This window comes from Mandrillus leucophaeus, unplaced genomic scaffold (assembly GCF_000951045.1).
Source record: "Mandrillus leucophaeus isolate KB7577 unplaced genomic scaffold, Mleu.le_1.0 Scaffold166, whole genome shotgun sequence".
NCBI lineage: Eukaryota > Metazoa > Chordata > Mammalia > Primates > Cercopithecidae > Mandrillus > Mandrillus leucophaeus.
The window spans coordinates 2,115,234-2,142,487 of record NW_012101654.1 but is presented as its reverse complement, the minus strand read 5'-3'; the positions used below and the strand labels follow the sequence as shown (position 1 = coordinate 2,142,487).

The 27,254-nt window shown below is 41.7% G+C and overlaps 1 protein-coding gene and 1 pseudogene across 1 annotated transcript in view; both read left to right on the top strand.

The window, feature by feature from the left end:
* The first annotated feature begins 2,152 nt into the window (after positions 1–2,152).
* TMEM242 (transmembrane protein 242) overlaps positions 2,153–27,254 on the top strand; it is a 33,865-nt gene continuing 8,763 nt past the window's right edge. The window contains exons 1-3 of the mRNA XM_011976422.1: positions 2,153–3,198; positions 3,809–3,909; positions 9,710–9,847. Of these exons, the coding sequence (XP_011831812.1) occupies positions 2,865–3,198; positions 3,809–3,909; positions 9,710–9,847 (573 nt within the window). The 5' untranslated portion in view covers positions 2,153–2,864. The remainder of the gene's footprint in view (positions 3,199–3,808; positions 3,910–9,709; positions 9,848–27,254) is intronic.
* LOC105536934 lies at positions 25,080–26,621 on the top strand (annotated as a pseudogene).

The following is a 27,254-nucleotide window of genomic DNA, read 5'->3' as shown; positions in this document are numbered from 1 at the left end:
AGGCCTTGACCAAGGAACTCACAGCTCCTCCTCCCCTTCGTGTGTACCCCACAAAGACCCTCAAAATGCAAATTGCTCATCTAAGGCTGAAGTATAAACCATTGGTTTGTGTCAATTGCCTCTTCAGCCCTGTGCATATTGGGAAAACAAGCTTTCAAGTAGAAAAAAGGAAGATTGTCTTTTACTTTGGGGATTTGGAAAGAAGGTAGAGGTTTGTGAGCTGCAACATCCAGAACAAAGCAGACAGCAGTTTCCTAGGACATGCAGTTACTTTCAATGGAGACAGGCTCTGGAATGCAGGACTCTGTAACTTCCCTAGATTTCAAGATCTATTATCTCCCTTCTGTTCCTTACAGTACGTAGTGATATAAACCTTAAATTATTATTATCATCATCTTGAGACAGAGTCTGCTCTGTCACCCAGGCTGGAATGCAGCAGCATGATCTTGGCTCACTGCAACCTCTGCCTCCTGGGTTCAAGGGATTCTCCTGCCTCAGCCTCCCGAGTAGCTGAAATTACAGGTGCCGCCATCGCACTCAGCTAATCGTATTTTTAGTAGAGACGGGGTTTCGCCATATTGGCCAGGCTGATCTCAAACTCCTGACCTCAAGTGATCTGCACTTAACCTCCCAAAGTGCTAGGATTACAGGTTTGAGCCACTATACCCAGCTTAATCCTTAAAATAAAATAAAATAAAATAAAATAAAATAAAATAAAATAAAATAAAATAAAATGTTTCTGCCCTTTTCTAAGGGGACAGCAAAGAAGACAGTGTAGGAGTCTGCACTTTTTCTAAGTAGTCTTGGGAAAACAGATTTCCAAATGTTAAAGTGTATGGTGTGGGTTTTAAGAGGTGTAATCCATAAGGGGAAGGCACAGAGAAGACGTTCTCAAAGTGGAACCAGTGGCAACAGCATCACCTGGAAACTTAGACATACATGTTCTCAGCCCCCACTGAGTCACAGACTCTGGGAATGGGGCCCAGAAAGCTGAGTGCAATAAGCCTTCCAGGTGATTCCAATATTCTCGTTCACACTTGAGGACCACTGGCATAGTGGATAAGGAAGGACCTGCTTTTAAGCCCTGTCTCTGCCACTTAACAGCTATGTGAGCTTGAGCAAGTTAGTCTTTCTGAGTTTATGGAGAGAAATAAATGAGATAATGTACTTGAAGCACTTAGTGCAATGTCAGATATATAGAAAGCACTCAATACACGTTAGCAGCTATGGTCACTGTTATGTATGAGGGGAAGGAAAAAGGATAGGTCCTTCAACAAATTAGCACAGCATTTACCAGCTTAAAAGCCCTTTCAGATACTGACATTGTGTTTCCAGGAAATCCAAAGGTCACATACATTCTGTGTGATCTCATCCACACAAAAATTTGAACAGAGCAGTAGTTTTTTATCCTCAGAACCCCCACGGAGCTTTTACATTCTGTCCTGCCACCTGCGGGCCTTCAGAGCAGTAATCCATGGCAGACCTCGGTAATCCATCATTTTAAAAAAATCCCCATAGGCAATGCAGCAAAATAGCTACTGGAATCACAGGTGGTAATAGTTAGAGGTAACATGTATTGAATATTTATGTGTGCCAGGCACTGTGCTAACTTCTTTATAGATGTCGCTTCATTTAATTCTCACAGCAATCCTGAGTTAGGTACTATCAATTTTTTTTTTTTTTTTTTTTTTTTTTTTTTTTTTTTTGAGGCTGGGGATGGAGGGCAGAGTTTCGCTCTTGTCACCCAGGCTGGAGTGCAATGGCTCGATCTCGACTCACTGCAAACTCTCCCTCCCAGGTTCAAGCGATTCTCCTGCCTCAGCCTTCCAAGTAGCTGGGATTACAGGCCCACACCATTAGGCCCCGCTAATTTTTGTACTTTTAGTAGAAACGGGGGTTTCACCATGTTGGCCAGGCTGATCTCGAACTTCTGACCTCAGGTGATCCACCTGCCTCAGCCTCTCAAAGTGCTAGGATTACAGACGTGAACCACTGCGCCTGGCCTACTATGAGTTTTTAAATTTTACAGGTGAGGAAACTGAGGTATAGAGGGGCTAAGTTACCCCAAGTTCACACACCTGAGAAGCGGTTTAAGGACCCGAGCCCAGGTTTGAGTTATTAACTGCACTTCACTGATGCAAAAACAGATGCATTCATTTACTCATCCATCCAATATGCATTTGTTGTTGATAACCAGGTAATACCTGAAAGCTGGGGGATATAAACTGAACATAGAGTCCCATCTCCATCCTCAGGAAGCTCATGCCCTCCAGTGCTGGGGGGCAGGACAAATGGCAGAGACCTCCTTATTTTACAAGATGTCATTGTTCTCTGCTATCACCACTAGCCTCCTCCTGTCCATGGCCATTTACAGAATGGGCAAACCAGCCTCCCAGCAGAAGACCAAAGCTGCTAGCTGTCAACGTTCCCGGCAGCTCTGCAAGCCCTTCGAGCGGGCCTCGCTCTCCTCTCGGGGGTGGTACCTTCATTCGGTCACCCTGTAAGTGTTCCACTTCCCGAGGGAGGCCAAGCACTCACACCGTGGCGTGGGGACCCGTCACCGCAGAGCCGGGTGGCTGGCTCTCCTCCAGGAAGAAAGCCTGTCACTTACACCTTTCCTCACCACTGTTAGGAAGTTACCTAGAAAAGTTCAGACAGAAGACCAAGGCCTGCGTTTTAGAATCGTGGAGTGTTAGCGCTGGCCAAATCGTTGAACACAGTGTAAGCTTGATCAGAAAAATGAGCTCTAAGGTCTCACAGCAGGCGAGGCCTGGAATCCTGGGGCGATCTGCGACCCTCACTGCCTCCTACAGTCGGGGCTGAGCGTTCTTTCAAACAGCCAAAGTAATCACTTAAGTCCAGCAATGATCTCCTTGGAGAAATCAAGTGATCCTCCCTACGAGTCGGCCTTGGAGGGCATCGCCCTCGGCGCTGGGCACAGCACGTCTTCCCCGCCCGGGCGCGGGAGGAGGGTTTGGGGACAGCGGCCGCATTCCGGACCCTTCTTCAGATTGCACAGGAGGAGGCGGCAGCGGAACCTTTCTCCTCCGCCTCGCTCTCGCTTCCACCCGTGCCCAGTTGGGGACGGACGCACTAGAGGCGACCTAAGCATGGAGACAGCGGGCGCTGGAACTGGGCAGCCGGCCTCTGGGCTGGAGGCTCCGGGGTCCACGGATGACCGGCTTTTCCTGGTTAAAGGTAAGGTGTGCTGTGGTGAGGTGCGCGCATCGGGGCGAGCTAACCCCGGACCCTGGCTTGCGCTGGAGCGGGTATTCACACACACATCCCGCTCTGAGAGCCCTTAGCTTGGGCTTGCTCCTGAGTTTAGCCCGCGGAGTCTCGCGGCCCCAGGGCAGGTAGGTAGCTTGTTGGGTGGAGTCTCCCCTTGGGCGGGGCGGGGCGGGGGGCAGATCCCGCCAACTATTCTCCTGGGTCTGCCGTATTTCCCCATCACCTCTGCAGCTGTTCTCGAGCCTTGCCTTTTCTGATTGCCATCGTCTCTATCTCCCCGTGAGAAACTTCACGCCGTGGTCCCAGGGGAGAGGGGGAAGGGAAGCTGAGCCTATTCTCTGCGTTCGGGAATAATAACTCGGAATGACTCAAGGAACCAGAGGTCGTGAGGTCACGCAAGTTTCTCAGTCACTGGCATTTACTGTTAGCAAGAGCTGCTTAGCCATGGTTTCTTGAATTTCAAAAGTGATTTTGATTGTAACTCGAATAGTATCTTAAACTTACTTTTGTACGTCTTTTTAACCTCTTTTTATTTAATTTTTGAAATATCCCCCCTCCTCCCTGAAACTCTTGGCAGGTGGAATTTTTCTTGGTACTGTTGCTGCAGCGGGAATGCTAGCTGGATTTATTACAACATTATCATTGGCTAAAAAGAAAAGCCCTGAATGGTTCAATAAGGTTGGTGACACTGAAATCCATTCATAGCATCGTTATTGTTATTGTTTACAATATACAGCAGCTTTTGCATAGAAAAAATAAAGAAAATATTGATGGCTTTCCACATTGCTTTAAGATGTGAATTTGTATACCCTTATGGATTCTAGAAATGTACAAATTAACCAACGGTCTTTATTTTCATTTAGAAAGATGTGCTTATGTGCTCTCTTAAATTTTAGCAGAACAAGACTTTGAAAGCTTGTCTGGTACATTTCCTATTCACAACATGACTTTAAATCTAAATTTGGGCCAGGTGTTGCGGCTCACACCAGTAATCCCAGCACTTTGGGAAGCCCAGAGGGGTGGATCACCTGAGGTCAGGAGTTTGAGACCAGCCTGGCCAACATGGCGAAAACCCATCTCTACTAAAAATACAGAAATTAGCCGGGTAGCCTGGCGTGGTGGTGCACTCCTGTAGTCCCAGCTACTCGAGAGGCTGAGGCAGGAGAATCAGTTGAACCCAGGAGGCGGAGGTTGTAGTGAGCCCAGATCGCACCACTGCACTTCAGCCTGGGTGACAGAGTGAGACTCTGTCTCAAAAATAAATAAATATTCACACAAATAACTGTGTAATTACAATTCGATGTGTGCTATGGAGGAAAAGTGTTATGTAAAACATCATAAAAAGTTTCCAACTTACATTTATGTTTAATAGTCATACTTAAGTCTTATTGATACCATAATGGCAAGAGACCACATTTAAAGTGTGCTTGGATCCCCTCTGAATACTTATATGGAGCTTCCTAAATCACTGCTATGGACCTTGTGGGTCATTTTCTCTCTATGTTATAGAATGTTTTCAGAGCAGAAATATATTTTGTGGTGAAAATCAGAGTAGTGCCTTAACAGTAGAGTTTTGGTTGATTTCTAAATCTAAGTTATGTTAATCCTTGGCTCACTGATCATTTTAATAATCTGATAAAAACTAGGGATTCTCTGGGGCTGGGGGGAGCATGTACACATATTCACAACTTTCCATCCTATTTTGTTGTTCTGAGATTTGATCATCACAAATGCCCTTCAGGGTCTAACAGTAGTTTTCAAACTGTGGTCCACAGAACCCTGCTGATCCTTGATCCTTGGGTCCATGAAGTCAGAACTTAATTTTCATAATGATAGTAAGATGCTTGTACTAATGGTACAGAGGCAGTGGAGAGTAAAACTGCTGATACCTTGGTCTAACTAAGGCAGTAGCACCAAACTGTGCTGAAAGTCATTGTGTTCTTCATTACAAAGTACCTGTATTTTTTAAAGCCAGCTTTACTTAAAAACGCCCTTGTCAAAGAAATAAAATAATTTTATTAAATCATGACCCTCGAATAAACCTCTTTTTAATATTCTGTGTAAAGAAATGAGAAATACAAGGCCAGGTGCGGTGGCTTACACCTGTAATCCCAGCACTTTGAGAGGCCGAGGCGGGCAGATCACAAGGTCAGGAGATCGAGACCATCCTGGCTAACATGGTGAAACCCCGTCTCTACCAAAAATACAAAAAATTAGCCGGGTGTGGTGGTGGGCGCCTGTAGTCCCAGCTACGCTGGAGGCTGAGGCAGGAGAATGGCGTGAACCCGGGAGGTGGAGCTTGCAGTGAGATAGTGCCACTGCACTCCAGCCTGGGTGACAGAGCGAGACTCTATCTCAAAAAAAAGAAAACAGGAAAAAAAAAAAAAAAGAAATGGGAAATACATAAAGCATTTCTATTTTATACTGAAGTAGGATTTTTTTTCTCTAGAAAAACAATTGAATTGCAAGCTGAACTAGCCACTTTTTCCCTATAGAATATCATTTTTCCTTGAAAGAACAACTGACAAACTATGCTTATTCAGAAGTGGGTATTTGGCAGACATCTTAACAATGAATAAAATGAGCTTGTCTTTTCAAGCAAACAATTGTCAGTATTTATTGCCACTGATAAAATTCAAGCTTTCAAGTGAAAAATTAGATTTTAGAAAACTTTTATCTGTCATCATGAGCTTAACAGTTGCTTAATATTTAATGGTTTTTCCAATGAGATTTTATGGTGATATTAATGATGTGTTTTTTAAAATATTATTTTAATAAATGGTGTCAACAATTGAAAATCTATATAACTTGAAAGATCTATATAACCAGTATCTTCTGAATGAGCATGATACCTGGGCTTAAAGTCCATTCAAAGTGCAAAATAGACTAATGGATTTTAGTAAGAAATTACAAAAAAATTTATTGTTATGACTCCAGGTTCCATGTTGCAACGAATCCTTCATAAGTTATTTGATTTGGTGTATTATCAGAGAAGGAAAAACTATTACAGTATTCTTCCCTTTTCCAAAGATGTGACCATATATCTGTGTGAGGCCAGATTTTACCAAAGTTTATTTTATTGTTTATTTTCACCAAAGGTAGTATCTTGCAACAGACTGAATACAAAAGCAGATGTGAAAATTCATCTATTTTTTATTAAGCTAGACATTTAAAGGAGTAACAGGCCAGGTGCAGTGGTTCACGCCTGTAGTCCCAGCACTTTGGGCAGATCCCTCTAGGCCAGGAGTTTGAGACCAGCCTGGGCAACAGGGTGAAACCCCGTCTCTACTAAAAATACAAAAATTAGCTGGGCATGGTGGCATGCACCTGTAATCCCAGCTACTTGGGAGGCTGAGGCACGAGAATTGCTTGAACCCAGGAGGTGGAGGTTGCAGTGAGCTGAGATCATGCCACTACACTGCAGCCTGGGTGACAGAGCGAGACTGTCTCAAATAATAAAAAATAAATAAAAGAGTAACAAAAATGTAAAACATTGTCTCTCTTTGCACAGTTTCGTTTTGGAAAAGTAATTTTTCCTCAAAAATAGGCTTATATTAATCTAGAACGATTTACTATTTTTAAATGACTAATACAAATTAAGAATTTCTTAATTTTAATTTCTAATATATTAAATATTGATAAATACAACCCACCTAATTGAAAGTCTTTAGGGCCCAAGTGTAAAGGGATCCTGAGACCGGGAAGTTTGAGAACCCCTGTTTTAGATGGTTCTGTCTCCCTCTGGGAAAACATTGGAATTAGAGTATGACCACTTACCCAGACTCTGTTTCAGAGGTAAAATGGTTTGTAGAAGAACTCAGAGATTTTGGAGCACTTAATGCGTGTATACTGAGAAAGCACCAGTCTAAGAATGTCACTTAGTGTACTTCACAGTTGCCACCTGGAGGTCTTTTCTAACATGAATAATATTTAATATTTGAGTGCTTAGCATGTGCTGGCTGCTCTTCTGTGGGCTTCACTCACTGAACTCCCCTCACAGCCCTAGGCAGCACCATTACGTCTGGTCCCCATTAAAGGGCAGGAAACTGAGGCACAGATGAATTAAGCAACTTGCCCAACCTGGTACTCTTCCCATCTTTGGATACTTCTAGGGAAGAAATGTTACAATTTTTAGTAATATTGCTATTTAAATAGACTTCTGTCCATTAGCCTGGGATTCTAGATATTAAAGCAGATTCAAATTGTAACCCCAGAGGACTTTAAAATGATACACTTGTCAGTTGGGGACTGCCTACACTGCTTTTATTTTGGGATGATAGCTATCCTTTCAATGTCCTGTTTTCATCGTCTTAGTTGTGTCTTATGCAAAACAACTGGGAGTTGAAAAGCAATAATAGATGCTGAATGGACTTTCATTTTTCTTTGTAATTTCCTGAATCAACAGAAAGAGAAAGGTGCAAGATAAAAGTGGCCAAGTAATCTGCTCTTGAGCTTCTTTGGTCGATCTATTAAAATAGATCAACATTTTTGTTAACTAGTATATCTTGCATTTGTACATCGGTCTCATAATTGGTAGACTAAATGAGGTGCCATAAGAGAAAATAACGTGTATTATATGTCTATTTGGTTAAAACAACTGAAGAAAATACATAATCACATGCAAAATTTATTTATCTGAAATATCTGGTGCCCCTGCTTATCTTAACATTATGGCAGGAAAAAAATTCATAAAATAACTGAGTCATTTTAATACCCACTTATGTAGTGAGTAGATAAAAAGGGCAAGTCGTTCATCTTTCTGATATAGCTACAACTTCTGGAAAGTTATAAAAATCGATATTTTAAAAAATGTATTGCACATATGAAATCACAGCCAAGGCCGGGCGCAGTGGCTCACGCCTGTAATCCCAGCACTTTGGGAGGGTGAGGCGGGCAGATCACAAGGTCAGGAGATCGAGACCATCCTGGCTAACACGATGAAACCCTGTCTCTATTAAAAATACAAAAAATTAGCCGGCAAGATGCCGGGCGCCTATAGTCCCAGCTACTTAGGAGACTGAGGCAGGAGAATGGCATGAACCCGGGGGGCGGAGCCTACAGTGAGCACCATTGTACTCCAGTCTGGGCAGCAAGAGTGAAACTCCATCTCAAAAAAAAAAGAAAAAAAAATGCATTTGATTTACATAAAATTCATCCCAGGATTAGGCTGAAGAAAAGCTAAAACTGTGAACCGTATTTGTAAGTATGTCGCCGACCTTCTGACAAACTGAACGCTTTGCTCGTGGTAGTGCCACACGTGAATAATAGGTTAATTTTATCACCTGCTTTTTCAAGGGTTCTGGTAAGTGGTAGACGATAAGGGGCACCCTTATCTTCAGGCACAAGAGGTATTATAAATACAGAGTTCTCATTTAGAAAATAATTTTTCTGTTTCATCTTGGGGATTCTGTATACCCTAATTGCAGTGTGATTTGTTAATTTCAACTTCCATATACAAATGCCTTAATTTTAATTTAAGAAAAATAATGTGTTAGTGAGGAATAGTGTAGCCATATCTACATATGTACACATGTATGGCTAGCACATGTGGCTATATCTAAAGATCCTTTAACACAGTGTTATTTTTTGGCAAGTCAGTCTTTTCCTAGAGCAAGTCAGCCAGTGTCCATTTGAAAATTTTGAACCATGGTGTCTGAATGTCATGTGACATTCTTCCCCAGAGAATAAAGCTTGTGATTAGATTTTTTTAAAGTGAATAATGAAACTTAATAAAATAATTTAGAAAAAATCTTAATAATGACAGATCAATGTCTAACAATCAAGTTTCCACTAAGGTTCATTTTTGGATACAGGCAACTAGTAATAACTCATTTCAGGCTGAGATGGGAGGATTGCTTTAGGCCAGGAGTTGGTACAAGAAAAAAAAAAAAATTAGCCAGATGTGATGGCACACACCTATAGTCCTGGCAACTCTAGAGGCTGAGGTAGGGGGTGGGGTTGGGCGGGGGGATTGCTGAAGCCGAGGAGTTTGAGGCTACAGTGAGCTGTGATCATGCTGCTGCAGTGTAGCCTGGGTGACAGAGTGAGACTCAAAATAAATAAATAAGAAATAGATTGAACAATATAAAGGAAGTTATTGTAAAAAAGGAAAAGGATTCTAGTAAAGGGAAATGTATTTCCAGATGGAAGACAGGATGTTAAAAATTTGCTATCTCTTATCAGATTAGGTTTAATGTCATTCTGTGAAAATGCCAATAAATGGGGGATAGAGAAATCTTGACAAAATGGTCTAGGATTTTTCTGGAAGAATTAACAGGCCTGGTGCCTTGCATACTCAAATATTTGTGAGTCAGAGAAGGCATGCAATTATTAAGTAGCAAAGCTAGAATTAGAACTTGGGTTAACCTAGCTTCCTAATATCATGTTGCTTGCAGAGAGAGAAATTTGCAAACACCCCCAGAGTGCTTATTCTTTCTGCACTGACTGTTTTTACCTCAACTTTTCTGTCTCATTTCAGGGAAGTATGGCCACGGCTGCATTACCGGAAAGCGGGTCTTCCCTTGCCTTGCGAGCTCTGGGCTGGGGCTCACTGTATGCATGGTGTGGGGTTGGTGTGATTAGCTTCGCAGTCTGGAAAGCTTTAGGAGTTCACAGTGTAAGTAACTACAGTCTTGTCACTGGTATCTAGATGTTTATTCTGCTGACTGTGTTCTAAATTTTCCTGGTTTTCAAATTTATTTGCATGTAGTTTGGTCACTGTCTAGGGAAATGATGACAGAGTGCGTGACTAAATTCTTACTAATAACTAGACAGCTTCTTATTACTAATAAATAAAATTTTTGAAGGTGGTAAAACTTCAAATAAATTAAGTAATGACTAATTTATAGCTAATGTTCTATATAAATTGACATTAGGGTAGGTGCAGTGGGTTACGCCTATAACCCCAGCACCTTGGGAGCCTGTGGCAGGCAAATCACTTGAACTCCAAAGTCCAAGACCAGCCTGGGCAATGTGATGAAATCCTGTCTCTACAAAAAAATCAGCTGGGTGTGGTGGCATGCACCTATAGTCCCAGCTACTCAGAAGGCTGAGGCAGGAGGATCACCTGAGCCTCACAGGCTGAGGCTGCAGTGAGCCAAGATCACTGCACTTCAGCCTTGGCGATAGAGTGAGACCCTGTCTCAAAAACAAAATAGAATAAATAAATAAATTGACATTAGCTGTTTGTTCAATAAAATTATTAATTTGGAGCAACTTTCTATGCTGTTTGACATCATATATATAATCTTTGTAAAAGAGTTAAAGCATTTTAAAATTAATTATTTAAATTATTAATGTGTTATTTATACATTTTTGGAAAAAATCCTAAAAGCTTGTGTGTGTGTGTGTGTGTGTGTGTGTCTATGTTTGTGTATATATGTAAAATTTATACCTCAAGTTACAGAGCATTACATTAAGAATGACTGCCTTCTTTTTTTTTTTTCAACAACTGGTCGAAAGTTCTGTGGACCGGACCCTTCATGACCGGTGAGAATTGGCAGTAGTTTGAGATAGGTGGCAGTGGTAAAGTTGATGAAAACAGATTCTTGATATATTTTGAAGGTCAAGTCAGCAAAGATTTGTTGTTGATTGGATGTGGGGTGTGAGAAAGAGTGAAGTTGGATGTCATCAAGACTTTTGGCCTGAGCAACGGAAGGATGGGTGGGGGGCAGTGTGAGAAGAGGAGGCGTTGGGAGATAATGTCAGGAGCTCGATCTGTGACTTGTGAGGTTGACACATCTGTTTGATAGTGAGATGGAGAGCAAGTAAGCAGTTAGATATAGAAGTTGAGAGTTAGGGGAGAAGTACAAGGTGAAGATTTGAATTTGAGACTCATCAGTATATGGGCAGCATATAAAGCCATGAGACTAGATTAACTCACCAAGGCAGTAAAGGTTGAAAGAGAAGAGAAGAGGTCTGAGGAAGGAACTCTTAGGGACTCCTAAGGTTAAGAGGTTGAGGAATGAGGGGAAAGTGCCCTGCTGAAGAGGGAAATCTTCTTGGCCTGGTGACTTAGACACTAGGTGAAGAAAACATTTCAAGGAGAAGCGACTGATTGTTGTATACTGGTGAGAAGTTACGTAAGATGATGACTGATAATTCACTGGGTTTGGCGGTGTGACAACCATTGGTGAAATGGTGGAGTAAAGTCTGAGTGATTCAAAAGGGGATGGAGGAGAATCAGAGGCAGTGTGTCTAGGTGAGTCTTGAGTTTTGCCACAAAGTGAAGGAAGGAAATGGAGTCATAGCTGGAAAAAGAATGGGATCAAGAGATAGTTTTTTACTCGTTGTATTTTGCATTGGGAGAATTAACAGCGTGTATATGCTGATGAGAATGATTCAGCAGGGAGGAAGAAACTGGGGCAAGTTGGCAGGGTTGCAGGAACAACCTCATAGGCATTATTGAGCTTTTTATATTTAGTTTAATCTTAAAACATAAACATTGCTGTGCTTTTCACTCAGAATACACTGATAGACAGATGATGGTGCTTTTCTCCTAGTCTAACCTTTGTTTTTAAATTTTATTTTTATTTTTGACTTTTTGGAGACAGGGTCTTCCTCTGTCGCCCAGGATGGAGTGCAATGGTGCGATCTCAGCTCACGGCAACCTCCTGGGCTCAAGCAACCCTCCCACCTCAGCCTCCTGAGTAGCTGGGACCGCAGGTGCATATGCCACTCTGCCTGGGTACTTTTTTTAAATTTTTTGTAGAGATGAGGTCTCACTATGTTGCCCAGGCTTGTTGCGAACTCTTGGACTCAAGTGATCTTCCGCCTCAGCCTCCTGAGTAGCTGGGACTGCAGGTGCATATGCCACTATGCCTGGCTACTTTTTAAAATTTTTTGTAGAGGTGAGGTCTCACTCATCTGAGAGTGAGATGGTTGCAAACTCCCTGGACTCAAGTGATCTTCCGCCTCAGCCTCCCGAAGTGCTGGGATTAAAGGTGTGAGCCAATGCACCCGGCCCTCACCTTGATTTTCGAGTTGACTTTGCTGGCTAGTCATTGTTTGTAATGCTAAATTAGAGATTGCTTGAAAAGACAGAAAATCTGTGACTGAAGATTTTTCATGATTTTTGCTGTTAACCTCAATTTTGCTTTTGACCAATATAAAACTACTTTTTCCATTTTAGGCATTGTACAGACATTTTAGATGTAGCAAATTATTTAATCTTTATAATAACTATCTAGCAGATATTAATATCCCCTATTTTGTAAATGAGGAAATTGGGGCTCAAAGAGGTTAAATCACTTGCCCAAGGTCACATAGCTTGTAACTGGCAGTGTCAAGATTTAAACTCAGGTCTGAATCTTCAGATTATTAAGTAGTACTTAGTAATAAAGTTATTAAGCTTCTAGTTTCTATAAAAATGACAGTCTGCTAGCACTTTACATGAACTGTGTGGAACTGATATGTGATGTTTGCAGTGCTGAGTAATGTGGGTCACAAACTTAGTAAAATGTTAAGGTATTTGAAAACACAAATAGTCTTGATTAGAAGAATCAATCCCAGTTTTCATAAACCAATAAAATTAGGTTATCTGAATTATACACTTGATAATTCAATGTTTATGTGCTAGAATAATCCAACTGTGCAAGAGTAATCCAATTTTTTATTCATAATTATTATGGAATTTCATTTCACATAGAACACATGCCTTAAATATAAACATACATTTGTATTTCACACAGTGGCATATCATTTAATCAGAGGTTCCAAAGAAGGAGAGGTATTGGAAGCTATGTTGTTACCAAACAAAGCAGATACGTTTGCCCAGCATTGAAGATGGGTAGAATGTGAACTTCTTTGTTTTTTGGCATTAATACAAGGATTGCTGCCTAAATAAGATATTTTGGGGAGAAAAAATATTTTCTGGTTGGTACTACTGAATATAAGAATATGTGGAAACCTTTTATATTGCATCTTTATGTCATCCAGTGATAAGTAGGAAATATCTACTCAGTCTCTGCTGGGTACCTGGGATTGGGTTAGGTGCTGAGACCACAAAGAAAGACAGAGTTCCTGACATCTTTATGTCTAACTAAAAAGAGAGACTGCATATACACTCTCTCTACATATAGATCATTAGGCATATCAGTTTGATCTCCATGTCTGAGAAGGCCCACAGAAAGATGAACCCACTGATACCTTTTCAAGGACACATCTTTTAAAGGTGGTAGTGTTTGCTAATTTGCTGGTTTGTTCATTCTAAAGTCATTTGTGGGCTTCCCCTGAACCATACACTGTGCAAAGACAGGGCTACCCTGTAAAGTGGTAAGCATTTCCTGTTGACTTTCTAAGCAAATTCTTATGGTATGACCCTGCTCTGAGGCTTGCAGACAGCAATGTGGTATATTCAGCTCAGCATTTAGAGAGTTTTGATGATAATTCTGAGGTTACCCTGAGTCCAGTAAGAACTTGTCACTGTGTATGTACTGTCTCATCTTTGTATGACTAAGAAAACAGTCTCAGTCAGAAAATGTTGAACAGAAATGGTCCAAGTCTTTGCACTCAATAAATAATTGAGATGATCATTCTAGATAAATGCACGTAAATCAAAATCAACTCCAGTGTTAAATCATTGTAAGTAGCTAGCTTGAATTGTATTAAATCTCTGATAGAAACCCAGTTCCAATACAAAAGAGTGCCATCTAATGGCTAACCTAAAGCATCTTGATGAAAGTCCTTGTAGTTCCTATTTTAATTCACAGCTACATCTGCTGGCCTAAAAGGGAACATGTTTAAAATGCTTAAAGTGAAACTTCAGTTTCTTAGAAGTATTTTGGTTTTATTGTTTGTTTATTCATAATTATTCTGCAATTTCATTTCACATAGAACACATATAATAACATTAAATATAAACACATGTGTATTTTACACAGCGGTATATCATTTAATCAGAGGTTCTAAAGAAGGAAAGGTAGGAGAAGATGTCGTGTTAGACCAAGGCAGGTAAGTTTGCCCAGCATTGACAATGGGGAGAAATCAGTGCCAGTTCAATATCTACCCTGCTCCCCTGCCCAGCCTGGCCGGCAAGCACGGCTTGACTATCAGTTTGTGTTCATCAGTGAATTTCAAATATGCTATTTTATTTTTTGATTATAATTAAGATAGCACTAATTTTATCACAATAACTTAATTGTGGAAAAAAAGATGAACGTTTCGTTTGGATTTGTAGTCTCCTACATCAGCTGTGTACATGATCATGAGAATGCACGCTGGGGCACTACGATGAGGCCGAGTGAGTGCGTGCTGGGGCACTATGATTCGGTTGTTTTATCAGGACAGATAGTTTAAGTTTGGAGAATAGTTGAGGTAAATGCTCTAAGGAACTCTTGTACTAAGTGGTAATTCCCAAACTATCAAAGAAGAAAAAAAAACCTTGCTGTTTACATATAGTTATTTACATGTAACTCAAGAGCAGTGACCTTTAAACTTTTTTACCTTTTATTATTTATAGTAGGTGTTGATACTTGAAGGATTCTGAAGAGGTTTCCGTTATTTATCAGTAGACTACCTTGACTTTTTTCCTCCCCTTAGAAGGAGAAACATTAAATATCTAAATAATTCCTAGTTGGTATGATTAGAACTTTTATTAAGGGAGTATGCTCTATGTCTGTGGACCTGTGCTTATGTTTGTGGGGAGGTGGTTATCTCAAAAGACTGGCAGAATTATCATTGCTAACCTTTACTGGGGCTTCTAGAGAATGCATTCATGGTGCCTAGTATAGTAGGAATCTACAGATAATTTATAGTTCTTGTCCTCACAGGAGCTGAAACCTCAATTGTAATAAAAACCATCAGCAAAAATGTTCTTAGTTATTGTGAAATACTTTAAATTGTCCAGTTATTTAACTTTTAAAATTAATGTATAAATGAAGGGAGTTTTTGATTTGTTTTTTACCCCTTTACCATGGGATAAGAAGTATTTGTTAGCTGGGCGGTGGCTCATGCCTGCAGTCTCAGCAGTTTGGGAGGCTGAGGCAGGAGGATTGCTTGAGTCTAGGAGTTTAAGACCAGCTAGGCAACATAGCGAGACCCTGTTTTCACAAAAAAGTTTAAAAAATTAGCCGGGCATGGTGGCACGTGCCCGTAGACCCAGCTACTCAGGAGGCTGAGGTGTGGGAGGAGCACTTGAACCTGGCTGGGAGGCTGAGAGTGTAGCAAGCCAAGGTCACACCACTGCACTCCAGCCTGGATGACAGAGACCCTGTTTAAAAACAAATAAACAAACGAAAAACAGTATTTATCTTCTATATATATATTGAGGACCTTTTTATTCAAAAAAGAAAAAAAAGACAGCCTTGGGTATTTTTTGTAAAAATATGTACTCGTTTAAAAAAAAAAATCAATGTGGAAATTACAAAAAAAAGCAAAAATCACCAGAAATCCTACTAAGCTGTAATCATAATTACAGTAGAAACATCATTTTGGACCATCTTGTGTAGGCATATTCATAGAATTGTATAGAAATGCTGTTTTACTGCCTGCTACTCTGGAATCGGTTTTCACTGAACAGTCACAGGAACATCTTTGCACAGCAGAGTATATGAATCTCCATCACTTTTAATCACTGTATGGAACGCTATTGTATGTTATAATCTATTTAATCAGTCTCCTGCCAGTGGCGTTTAGATTGTAATTTTTCACTATTAAATACCATAGGGAATCAGTAGGCATACATCTTGTTGCACAAAAGATGTTACTGTTTGTTGAGTCAAAGTGCATTTTTAAAATGTTTTTGATATTTGTTGCTAACCAGCCCTCCAGAAAAGTTTATACAAAATGCATAAGAGTTTCCTGGCATCCTTGCCCTGCTTGCCTTGCTTCTATTACTCTGAAACTTTGCCAATCTGATTGATAGAAAATAATCCACTCCCACCCCCGACTGTCTTTCTTCCTGTATTTCTCCTGAGTCCTTGCTGCTAGAAAGACTTTTATGGAAGTGACTTGTGATTGGAGTCTTGCACAGCTTTCCAGGGCCCCGTCTTGCCTCCTCCTCTGCTGATAGATGCTGCTTCTTTTTCAAGAGCCCAGACCTCTTTTTCTTTAAAAAACAAAAAGTAAAACATGTAAATAAAACAGATATATTTTAAATATGTCTCTATAAATGGACATTATACTTTCCTATTATAAGAGAGAATCTTTAAGGGAAGTAAAATTCTATCTTTCCTCTAGGACAGTATTGGATGTACTCCAATAAAATGTATTTTCTCCATTTCTTTTTTGTAGCTGCTCCTAGGTATAATTTTGTTTTGTTTTGTTTTGTTTCGTTTGTTTGAGACGGAGTCTCGCTCTGTTGCCCAGGCTGGAGTGCAGTGGTGTGATCTTGGCTTACCGCAAGCTCCACCTCCCGGGTTCAGACCATTCTCCTGCCTTAGTCTCCTGAGTAGCTGGGACTAGAGGCACCCACCACCACTCCTGGCTAATCTTTTTGTATTTTTTTTAGTAGAGACAGGGTTTCACCGTGTTAGCCAGGATGGTCTCGATCTCCTGACCTCGTGATCTGCCCGCCTCGGCCTCCCAAAGTGCTGGGATTACAGGTGTGAGCCACTGCGCCCGGCTGCTCCTAGGTATAATTTTTATGATAATATTTAGGCTCACTTCTCAGTAACCTTATGACCAACTGGAGGGCCTTAGCTAATAATTATAATCAAGTTTCTTTTGGCTCCTTGCTAATTTAAGTTTCACTGGTAGTCTGGTGTTTCTCTTACCAGTACATTTATTCCTGCATTATTTTTACCTGTTCATCTTGAAGCAGCATTGTGGAGTGACTGCTAGAACCCCATATGTAAATAGTAAAACTGTGAAAAAGCTTAGAAATGTTTAACTCTGACGATCTCTAAGGAGGGAAATAGACTTTAAGTGCTGTGTACTTTCATTGGCTTAGATCAAAGATTAAAAGCAAACCTGAGTCTCTTGGCCAATTGTTTAATGGCAGCCACTTCTAAGGGATCTTCAGGGGAAGTCTGAGAAGCGGCTGAAACATTTCCCTCTGCCTCCTTGCTTGATCTAATTTCAGTGCTTCCAGAGATCTCTACCAGCTTCTGCCCCCAGGAAGCAAGCCTCAATTTCTTATTCTGATTACCATACATCAGCGTATTCGGCCTCGTTTCCACTTCTTCATAGTGCTCACTAGAACTCCCAGAACAGTCCATCACGATCCTGCAAAGGTAGTTCCACCTGTCACACTCTTGGGCCTTCAAACAGCTTGAGGACTGAGGAATATTTTCCCGGAATCATTTTTAAATGAATTGGAAGTAGCACTGCACATCAGTGAGTAAGTTCAAGTCAGAGGTGACAAGAACATCTCCATAACCCTTTTCCCCATTCCATTGCAGCTCTAATAGGCTTAACATTGTAGTGGAGAGAGGCACTTGATGTATATGTGGACGAGCAGTTTAGTGACAGAGAACCCGAATCACAGGGACTTACTCTGTTTAAGGTGGGAGATAATGACCAATGTACTTTTTTAAAAAGCCAAGCAGGGGAATCAGCTGTTTTGGCATATTTCCAAAATACCTCTTTCAAAACCCACCAGTTTCCTTGTATAAGTAAAATAGGGCCCCAAGCATTTTATCAAGTGGGAATGTGTGACAAGGACTAGGACAAATCAGCTCTGCCACAAAAGCTTTTTTGTTCTCAGACTTGACACAGATTAGACTTGATCACCTCAATAATGTTCCCAGCCGTATCCCACAGGAGGAAGGTAGCCTTGATTTCACTTGGGTTTTCTTTTTCTTTGTCCTTAATTCTTAGACTGAGCTTAGAAAATTGGGCACACATGAGCAGATCTCTCTAAGTAAAGCATTGTGAACTGGAGATCTGATAGCATTTGCTTCCCCTTTAAGCTCCGTTTTAAAAGCTACTTATGATTAGTCACTTACAAATACCTAAAACTGTGGGACAGTACTACATTAATATACAGTTGATATGTACAGTTTGTAAGTATTCACTTACAAGTATATCAGAAAATGATGTTCTCGGAAATGGATTTTTCTACCTGAAATGCTTCTAACAATTTTAAGAAGAAATCATTTTCTAATGTGCTATACATTTTTCCACTATGTAAATTGTGCTGAACATAACTTATTTAACTTTTTCTTAGTGACTCAGATCTATCATTTATTGTTTGCTTCTTATACTGACAGATTCTAGGCTTTTATAGTCATTCCTTTATTCTTTTTATGAGTTTTCTCGATTCCAGTTTGGCTCTTGTAACTTCCAACTGTCCCATTTACTTGTGAAATATTGCTGCTTTATTTTACGCAGTTATGCTTAAGGTTCTTTTTTTTACCCCCCTCATCTCTTCTTCACAGGTTCCAGCCACTCTGATGCCTTCATTTACACCCTGAGCTCTAGGCTCATGGGCCCACTTGACTGGACACAGGTGCTTGGATGACCTGCAGGCATCCCATGTGTCCCTCAGTGAACTGTCATTTGTCCCCAACTACAACCTACTCCTGAGTCATTCTCCCTATGAATAGCAGCATCACCCACAAAGCTGCCCAGAGAGAAAAGCCAGGTGGCCATTCCTGACCACACTCTTTCTCACCCCTGCATCTAATCAGTCACCAAACCTTGCTTTTCCCCGACCCCCACAGCCACTATAGTTGATGGCACCTTCTTGCTTCAAGATGATTCGGACAGCTGTCTCTGTTCTCCCTGCCTCCCTGCCTTGCCTCTCTGCAGCCCTTTCTCCACCCTTCTGCCAAAGCGCTCTGGCCTTCACTTTCTCTGGACTTACCATGCACACTGCCTTTCTTCCTGTTACCAGGGATAAAAGGTTGATGCTGCTGCCAGAGGCCCACCCCTGCCATTTGGGCATTAGATCCTGCCCCTTGTCATCTACAAGGGACCTTGCCCCCATCGTTATCCTCAGCCTTAGCTGATTGTCACGTGTTCCTTCTCTGCTGCGGTGTGTACAGACATGCTCTAGCTTATCCCACCTCTAGAAGTTCTCTCTAGATATTCCTTAACCTCCTCCAGCTACCAGCCCATTTGTCTGCTCCCCATTACACAAAAAAACTTCCTGAAAGAGTTGTCCGTGGTCACTGCCTCCACTTCCTCCGCTTCCTGCTCTCAGTCCAGCTCCTTGCCCCAGCGCTGCACTGGAACTGCTATTAAGGTTGCCAGTGCCCTCCTTGGTGCCAGATCTTACTTTATCCTCTGTTACTTGCCCTCCCAGCAACGTTTGGCACAATGGAACCCCAACCCCTGCCTCCTGAAACACTGTGGCTTCCGAGATACCTTCGACCTCACTGGCCGGTTTGCCTGTTTCTTGTGCCAGCCCCTCCCCTGGCCAGCCTCTCAACATCAGTGTCCAGTAGCTCCTACTTAGACTTTTCTGTCCTCAGCCCCTTGACTCTTTCATCCAGTCCCTGCCATGTTAAAACAAACAGTACAATCTGATGCCATCCAGAGATATAGCCCCAGTCCTGACCTTCAGATTGGCCTCTCAGCTTCGTATTGTGCGCCCTCACAAGTATGTCACAAAGGCGTGTCAATGACCCATGTCCCATCTAGAGTGCTTGATTTCCTCACTTTATTCCCAACTTGCTCCTCCCTTGGTTTTCCCCTTTTCATAAATGCCACCATCATCCCATCCTTCCACTTCAAACCAAAAACATCGCTGAGAATCCTCTTAGATTCTCTCATTTCCCTTCGTTCCCTTCATCTGATGCACGCAAGTCCTGCTTGTCAGCTCTGCTGCTGAACACGGCCTGCCTCCGTCTCTCCACATCCATTCCTCTCTTGCCTAGTGTTTTAAGTTGCCTCTCCAGTTTCCCGGCCTCTTCCTTATTCCCTCTAGAATTTTTTTCTCCACATAGCAACCAGAGATATTTTTAAAATGTAAGTCAGATCATGCTCCTTCCTTATTTAAAACCCTTCAGTGGCTTCCTGTTGAAGAAGGTTTACATGAAGTAGCCCCGCCAACCTCACTGACCTCATCTTGAGCCACCACAATTGCCCACCTCATCTGTCCCCACTGCACTCCAGCCCTGCCAGCCTTCTTATTCCTTCAGCACACAGGCCTGTTCCTGCCTAGGGCCTTTATTCTAGCTTTGCCCAGGAAACTCCTTCCCCAGGTCCTTGTATCGCTGGCTCTTTGCTGCTGTCCAGGGTTTCAACCCAAACTTAATTCACCTCCTCAGAGCAGCTTCTCCAGATGTCTTCATTCCCACCACCCAGTTACTCTCTGAAATTATCCTATTTTCTTTTCTTTGTAGCGCCTGTTGCAAAACGAGATGATATTGACTATTGTCTTGTTTTATCAGTCTTCACAAAAAGAATGTAAATTCTGAGAGTAGAGACCTTTATCTTGGTCATTGTTATATCCTCACACCTGTAACAGTGCCTAATGCATTGTAGGTGTTTAGTAAGTATTTACTGAATGCAATCTGATCACATCACTTCTACCATTTCATTTCAGTGGCTCTCTCTCTGTCTTTTTCTGTTTTTTTTTTTTTTTTTTTTTTTTTTGACAGAGTCTCGCTCTGTCACCCAGGCTGGAGTGCAGTGGCACAATCTTGGCTCACTGAAACCTCTGCCTCCTGGGTTCAACAATTTCCCCGCCTCAGCCTCCTAAGTAGCTGGACTACAGGCATGCACCACCACACTGGACTGATTTTGGTATTTTTTGTAGAGACGGGGTTTCACCATGTTGGCCAGGCTGGTCTGGAATGCCTGAACTCAAGTGATCCACCTGCCTCAGCCTCCTGAGGTGTTTGAATCAAAACAGGTGTAAGTCACCGCCCCCAGCCTAATGAATTTTAATTTCTTTGCTTTCCATGTTTTATGCCACATTATAAGTTTTCCTTTTTAATGATTAACACAAGTGTCTCTTTTATATTGCATCAAAAATTATGTATAAGATGCTGCTTTCAAAGAACAAAAATGTGATTGGGATGATTTATTAGAAGAGCTTGCCAATTCATTCCATATTTAAATACCATAAACAGGAAGTTGATCCCAGCATTGCTCTTTGAATTGACTTTTTGCCTTTATTCTATCCTTTGTGGCCCTCTGTCTTTCCTCCAGTTTTCCCAGTATTGCTGACAAAGTGAAATATTTTCATGTGCTGGGATTTGCAGAGACCCCCCGACATGAGAATTACTGAGCAATAGAATTAGAGCCCACTTATTTATTTTAAAACTACAATTTGCATTCTATGATTTTTCAAATCACAAAGAAGACTTTCAAAATAATTGTGTTTATATAATGTTCCCCTTGCATGCTGGTGAGTTTATGGCCTATTTCAGATCAGCTTATAATAATTAACACTGCTTTCGTTGTATCCCCTTTTCCCCCTTCAACAAGGGTTTTTGTGTGCTGATTATTTTTTTAAGGGTTTCCAAAGAACAAAACATTTTAAATAACTTTAAAGGATAAAAATAGCCTTTCTGCCACTGCATATTTGTTCTAATGCCTTTCTAACACTGTAATAGGTTTTTGTTTTTGTTTTGTTTTTTAATGTTTTAACTTGGTAAAAGTGGGTATTGGCTTTGAAAATAGCCGCAAAATCTTGTAGCTTATCCAAAGCTTTACTTGAAATATATGCATCAACTTTCTGAAGATGCCCCAGTGGGTGCCACTTACCCTCATTTACTTACCCTCATTTTACTTACCCTCATTTTCAGAACTCTCTAAGGTCTGTAGCCCCACCTTTCTGTCACTCTCACCTTTTAGCCCACTCTCCAGCCTTACTCACTCAGCTCTATGGTTACTCATTCTTTTCTACTACATTTACCAAATCCCTATTCATGTGCCCAGCTCTGTTCTAGAGGACAGGAATATGCCGGTAAATAAAAGGTGATCCTTCTTGCAGTGGCACATTCATAAGTATTTTACATTTAATTGTGTGTGATAAATCCTATAATGGAGAGAGGTACAAAGTACAGTGATGAAATAGGCTTTTAGAAAGCCAGTTCTGCTTAGGGGATTGGCAAAGATTGGTGAGAGAATGGAATATCAGAACTGGACTCTCAGAGAGGAAAAGGAGGATTTGAGAACTGGGTGTGAGTCCAGGTGAAAGGAATAGTGACTTAGTGGCGACCATTCTTGGCTCAGGGACTTGCTGCTTGTTTTCATTTCCTGCTTCCTCCCTCCTAAGTGGTACAACCAAAAGTACTGAGGTGTAATCCTGCCATTAGCTATAATACTGTACTGCGGTTTGAATAGATAATTTGAGTCAGGTTTTCAATTCAGAAGGAATAATGAGCCACCTAAGATAGGAAGTCACTAGGGAGCTGTCTAGCTATACTTGGCTTTCCACATCTTTGAGTAGACCTAAATCTGCTCTGGAGGTCACATACATCTCTTTGTCTTTGTTAGTGCTTTCCTTTTTTATCTCAAGACTTATTGTAAATAAAAAAAGCTGCTTTGTTTGGTGTGTTTTTATTTTGAACAGTTTTTTCCCCCTCAAGATTGATTTAGTTGTGGCTAAGGGGAAAAACTGAAGCAGCTATTATAGAGATTGTATTTCTGAAGAGGTTCAAATTCTAGAAAGAAAATGACTATAGAAAGTAGCCATGCAGCAAAGAGTCTTTATGTCCTTGAATTTCATGTTCAAGAACACTTATCTTGGAAAATGACTTGACTGGTGAAAGGAATCATTATAGGTGGATGGGGGGAACAGGCACCAGGTTAAAACATTTCAAGTTATGACTGAGATAAAAGAAATGACAGCTATCAAAAGTTGTTGCTTTTAAAGGATTCCTCTAAAACACTGGCCACCATTAAATAAAGATGACCCTTTTAAAACTGCAGTTTTTAATTTGACAAATGTTAACCATAAATCTGACCACCAGTGCTAAGAGGATTCATGTACCTAGTGCTCTTACTATTTGGTGTGTCATGGAGTTTGTGGCTCTGTCATCTGAATAGGGTATGTGATCCCTACTGATAGGGAAAACACAGCCAGGAGGTCACCCTGAAACAGGATGTCAGGAACTCAGCTGATGGCACACCTTTCCCACCCTCACCAACTCCTTTGCTTATTGTTCCTCTCCTCCTGGACTGCCTTTTTTCTTCTTTTGTTGAGACGGAGTCTCGCTCTGTCGTCCAGGCTGGAGTGCAGTGTCATGAACTCGGCTCACTGCAACCTCCGCCTCCCAGGTTCAAGCAGTTCTCGTGCCTCAACCTCCCGAGTAGCTGGAACCATAGGCACACACCACCACGCCCAGCTAATTTTTGTATTTTTAGTAGAAATGGGGTTTCACTATGTTGGCCAGGCTGGTCTCGAACTTCTGACCTCAAGTGATCCATGAACCTCGGCCTCCAAATTGCTGGAATTACAGGTGTGAGCCACTGTGCCCAGCCCTGGACTGCCTTTCAATGGCACAAGTAAAAATAGCTTTTTGGCCAGGCACGTTGGCTTACGCCTGTAATCCCAACACTTTGGGAGGCCGAGACGGGCGGACCTGAGGTCAAGAGTTAGAGACCAGCCTGACCAATATGGTGAAACCTCGTCTCTTCTGAAAAATACAAAAATTAGCCGGGTGTGGTGGCAGGTGCCTGTAATCCCAGCTACTCGGGAGGCTGAGACAGGAGAATGGCTTGAACCGGGGAGGCGGAGGTTGCAGTGAGCTGAGACCATGCTATTGCACCTGGGCAACAGAGCAAGACTCTGTCTCAAAAAAAAAAAAAAAAGAAAGAAAGAAAGAATAGCTTTTCAAGTCCAAATATAAAGTATTCGTTTTGTCAGCATTCAATATTCTAAAACAGAAATCTTTTTTTTGCTGATCTTGAATGTACCAAGGGGCCCCATTCCAGAAGAGCACATTGCTTTTAAATAAAACAAGAGGGAGAGCTTTTGAGGAACCATTACACGGTCAGAATGCTGTTTAAAAGTGAGGAAAAAGTACCATCAGTTTTATCGGAGCTTTTGTAATTTACTGGGCTTATTAGAGTATGCATTTCATCAGATGTGAAGTTGACACCTGCTCAGAAATTTTAAGGGAATTTAGTTCTTAAGATTGCCCAGAGAAATGCAGAACAAGTAAGGCATACTGATGCCACATTGTACTAGATCATTTATTTCACTACTTTGGTCAATAATCTGGTTTATGCATTGGTTGAAATTTGCCATTTTAAGGACATTTAAGAGATATCCTCATTTTAATTGAGGGCTACATTGCCAACGTTCTACCTGAGAAGTCGTTTTTCTTCGGGACGCACAATCAAAGGCTTTCCTCTGGCATGAGAAAGGAATAGCATTCTCGCCTGGTGAGTTTTTAGTGATGGAATGACTCCCAGCCGGCCCCTACCCTGCTCAGTCTCCTGCTGACTGTCCCAGTGTGGGTCCTGGCCGGGACTGGCACCAAGGCAGTGGGATCCTTTATAAATAGGCCTCCAGCGCCATACACCAGATAGCAGGAGCCCACTTCTGGGACACTGGGAGATGGTGCAGGCAGCCACCCATACGCAAAGCACAGCGCCCTATCCTCGGCAGGGTCATGGTTCAGAAGATGTAACCTGATTTTCATCTGTAGTTAATAGAAGCATTTTTTCCTTGGCATTCGTGCTAAAAATAGAAAACTAGTAATTTCAGGGATCTGGGTTAACCTCTTAAGCATGTCAGCTATCGATGAGAATACTCTTTGTAAAACTAACTCCAGAAATCACTTGCTAGAGAAGCAGCCCTTCACCGCCTTAGTCTGAGCACCCACGGAAAGCATGTGTTGGAGGCGCTGGCAAGGCCCGCGCAGCCGCAGTAGAGGGCCAGGGAGCGGGTCATGCGCACCCACCACAGAGGGCTGAAGGTGCTGCTAACGGCTCTCTTGGCGTTGCAATGTCCTGGTCAGCAGTTTTTTTTCCATTCTCTCCCTCCACTTCTTGAGTGAGCAGCCATGAGTTGAACTGTGCCTATTATGTGGGCCAGAGAGTGAATGAGTTCAGCAGGAGCGAATTTCCTGTGCCTGGGGATGGCCCTGTGACCCCGTCAGGCACCGTGCGTGCCGCTCAAGGGCATCTGGCTCTTCACCCCCGTGAGCAACATGGCGACTGTGAAGAGTGAGCTTACTGAGCACTTCACTTCCGAGAAGCGCGTTCATCGCAGTAAGGTCTCCATCACAGGAACTGGATCGGTGGGCATGGCCTGCACTATCAGCATCTTATTAAAAGGCTTGAGTGATGAACTTGCCCTTGTGGATCCTGATGAAGGCAAACTGAAGGGTGAGACGGTGGATCTTCAACATGGCAGCCCTTTCATGAAAATGCCAAGTATTGTTTGTAGCAAAGATTACCTTGTCACAGCAAACTCTAGCCTAGTGATTATCACAGCAGGAGCACACCAAGAAAAGGGAGAAACGCGCCTTAATTTAGTCCAGTGAAATGTGGCCATCTTCAAGTTAATAATTTCCGGTATTGTCTAGTACAGCCCCCTCTGCAAGCTGATTATTGTTTCCAATACAGTGGATGTCTTAACTTATGTAGCCTGGAAGTTGAGTGCATTTCCCAAAAACCGTGTTATTGGAAACGGCTGTAATGGATACTGCTCGTTTTCGTTTCTTGATTGGATAAAAGCTCGGTATCCACTCTGAAAGCTGCCGCGGATGGATCCTCAGAGAGCACGGAGACGCGTGTGTGTGTGGAGTGGAGTGAACATAGCTGGTATCCCTTTGAAGGATCTAAACTCTGATATAGGAACCGATAAAGATCCTGAGCAGTGGAAAAATGTCCACAAAGAAGTGACTGCTAGTGCCTATGAGATTATTAAAATGAATACTTCTTGGACCATTGGCCTATCTGTAGCTGATTTAACAGAAAGTATTTTGAAGAATCTTAGGAGAACACATCCAGTCTCCACCATCATTAAGGGTCTCTATGGAATAGATGAAGAAGTATTCCTCAGTATTCCTTGTATCCTGGGAGGGAATGGTATTACCAACCTTATAAAGATAAAGCTGACCCCTGAAGAGAAGGCCCACCTGAAAGAGTGCAAAAACACTTTGGGAAATTCAGAAGGAGCTGAAGCTTTAAAGTTGTCTAAAACTACCATTCTGAAATTATTGAAGAGATCATAGATACAGGATTATATATCAAAATTTTGAATAAACGTAAATTCCTAAAAGATGGAAATAGGAAAGTGGGTAGAGTGACTTTCCTATTTATTTAGTCCTCCAGCTCTTTTATTTAGCATCCAGGTGCTGGATGATACTTACTTACAATTCCTAAAGAAAGTGTTTTTGGTACCCCTGATGTAGCAGCACTTGCCTTGTTATATATGTAGTTGGCATTGGTTCCCAAAAAGTAGGATGTAAGTATTTATTGTGTTCTAGAAATTCTGATTATTTTCATTAGATATATGCTATTTCTTCTTGCTGGCTTATACCTATGTTCATTTATATGCTGTAAAAAAGTGGTAACTTCCTCTACAATGTAATACAGGTATGTACATACAAGTTTTTTTTTATAATGGATCCATCTTGAGACCACCTTCATTTCCTCTGGGACAGACTTTCAGCTGGGTCGTTAAAAAGGCATAAAGTGGGGACTACAGCTGCATGTTGGGCATGTGTGTACATGTGCACATGTGTGTATGCGTGCACACCAGTAAAGCAGGATCATTCAGTTAAGATATGAAAATAGTGATCTGATGGTAGCTGTTATAAAATGTTTAATGCAATAATGCAGAAAGCTTTTAGAACGAGGCTTGACAGTCAGAGGTGGTATAGTTACTGTTGTTTGTTCGGCAGGGAAAGGAAACTTCCCTAAATTTTGCAGTTACTCAAAGCTGGAGGCATCACGCTACCTGACTTCAAACTATACTACAAGGTTACAGTAACCAAAACAGCATGGTACTTGTACCAAAACAGAAATATAGACCAACGGAACAGAACAGAGCCCTCAGAAATAATACCACACATCTACAACCATCTGATCTTTGACAAACCTGACAAAAACAAGAAGTGGGGAAAGGATTCCCTACTTCATAAATGGTGCTGGGAAAACTGGCTAGCCATATGTAGAAAGCTGAAACTGGATCTCTTCCTTACACCTTATACAAAAATTAATTCAAGATG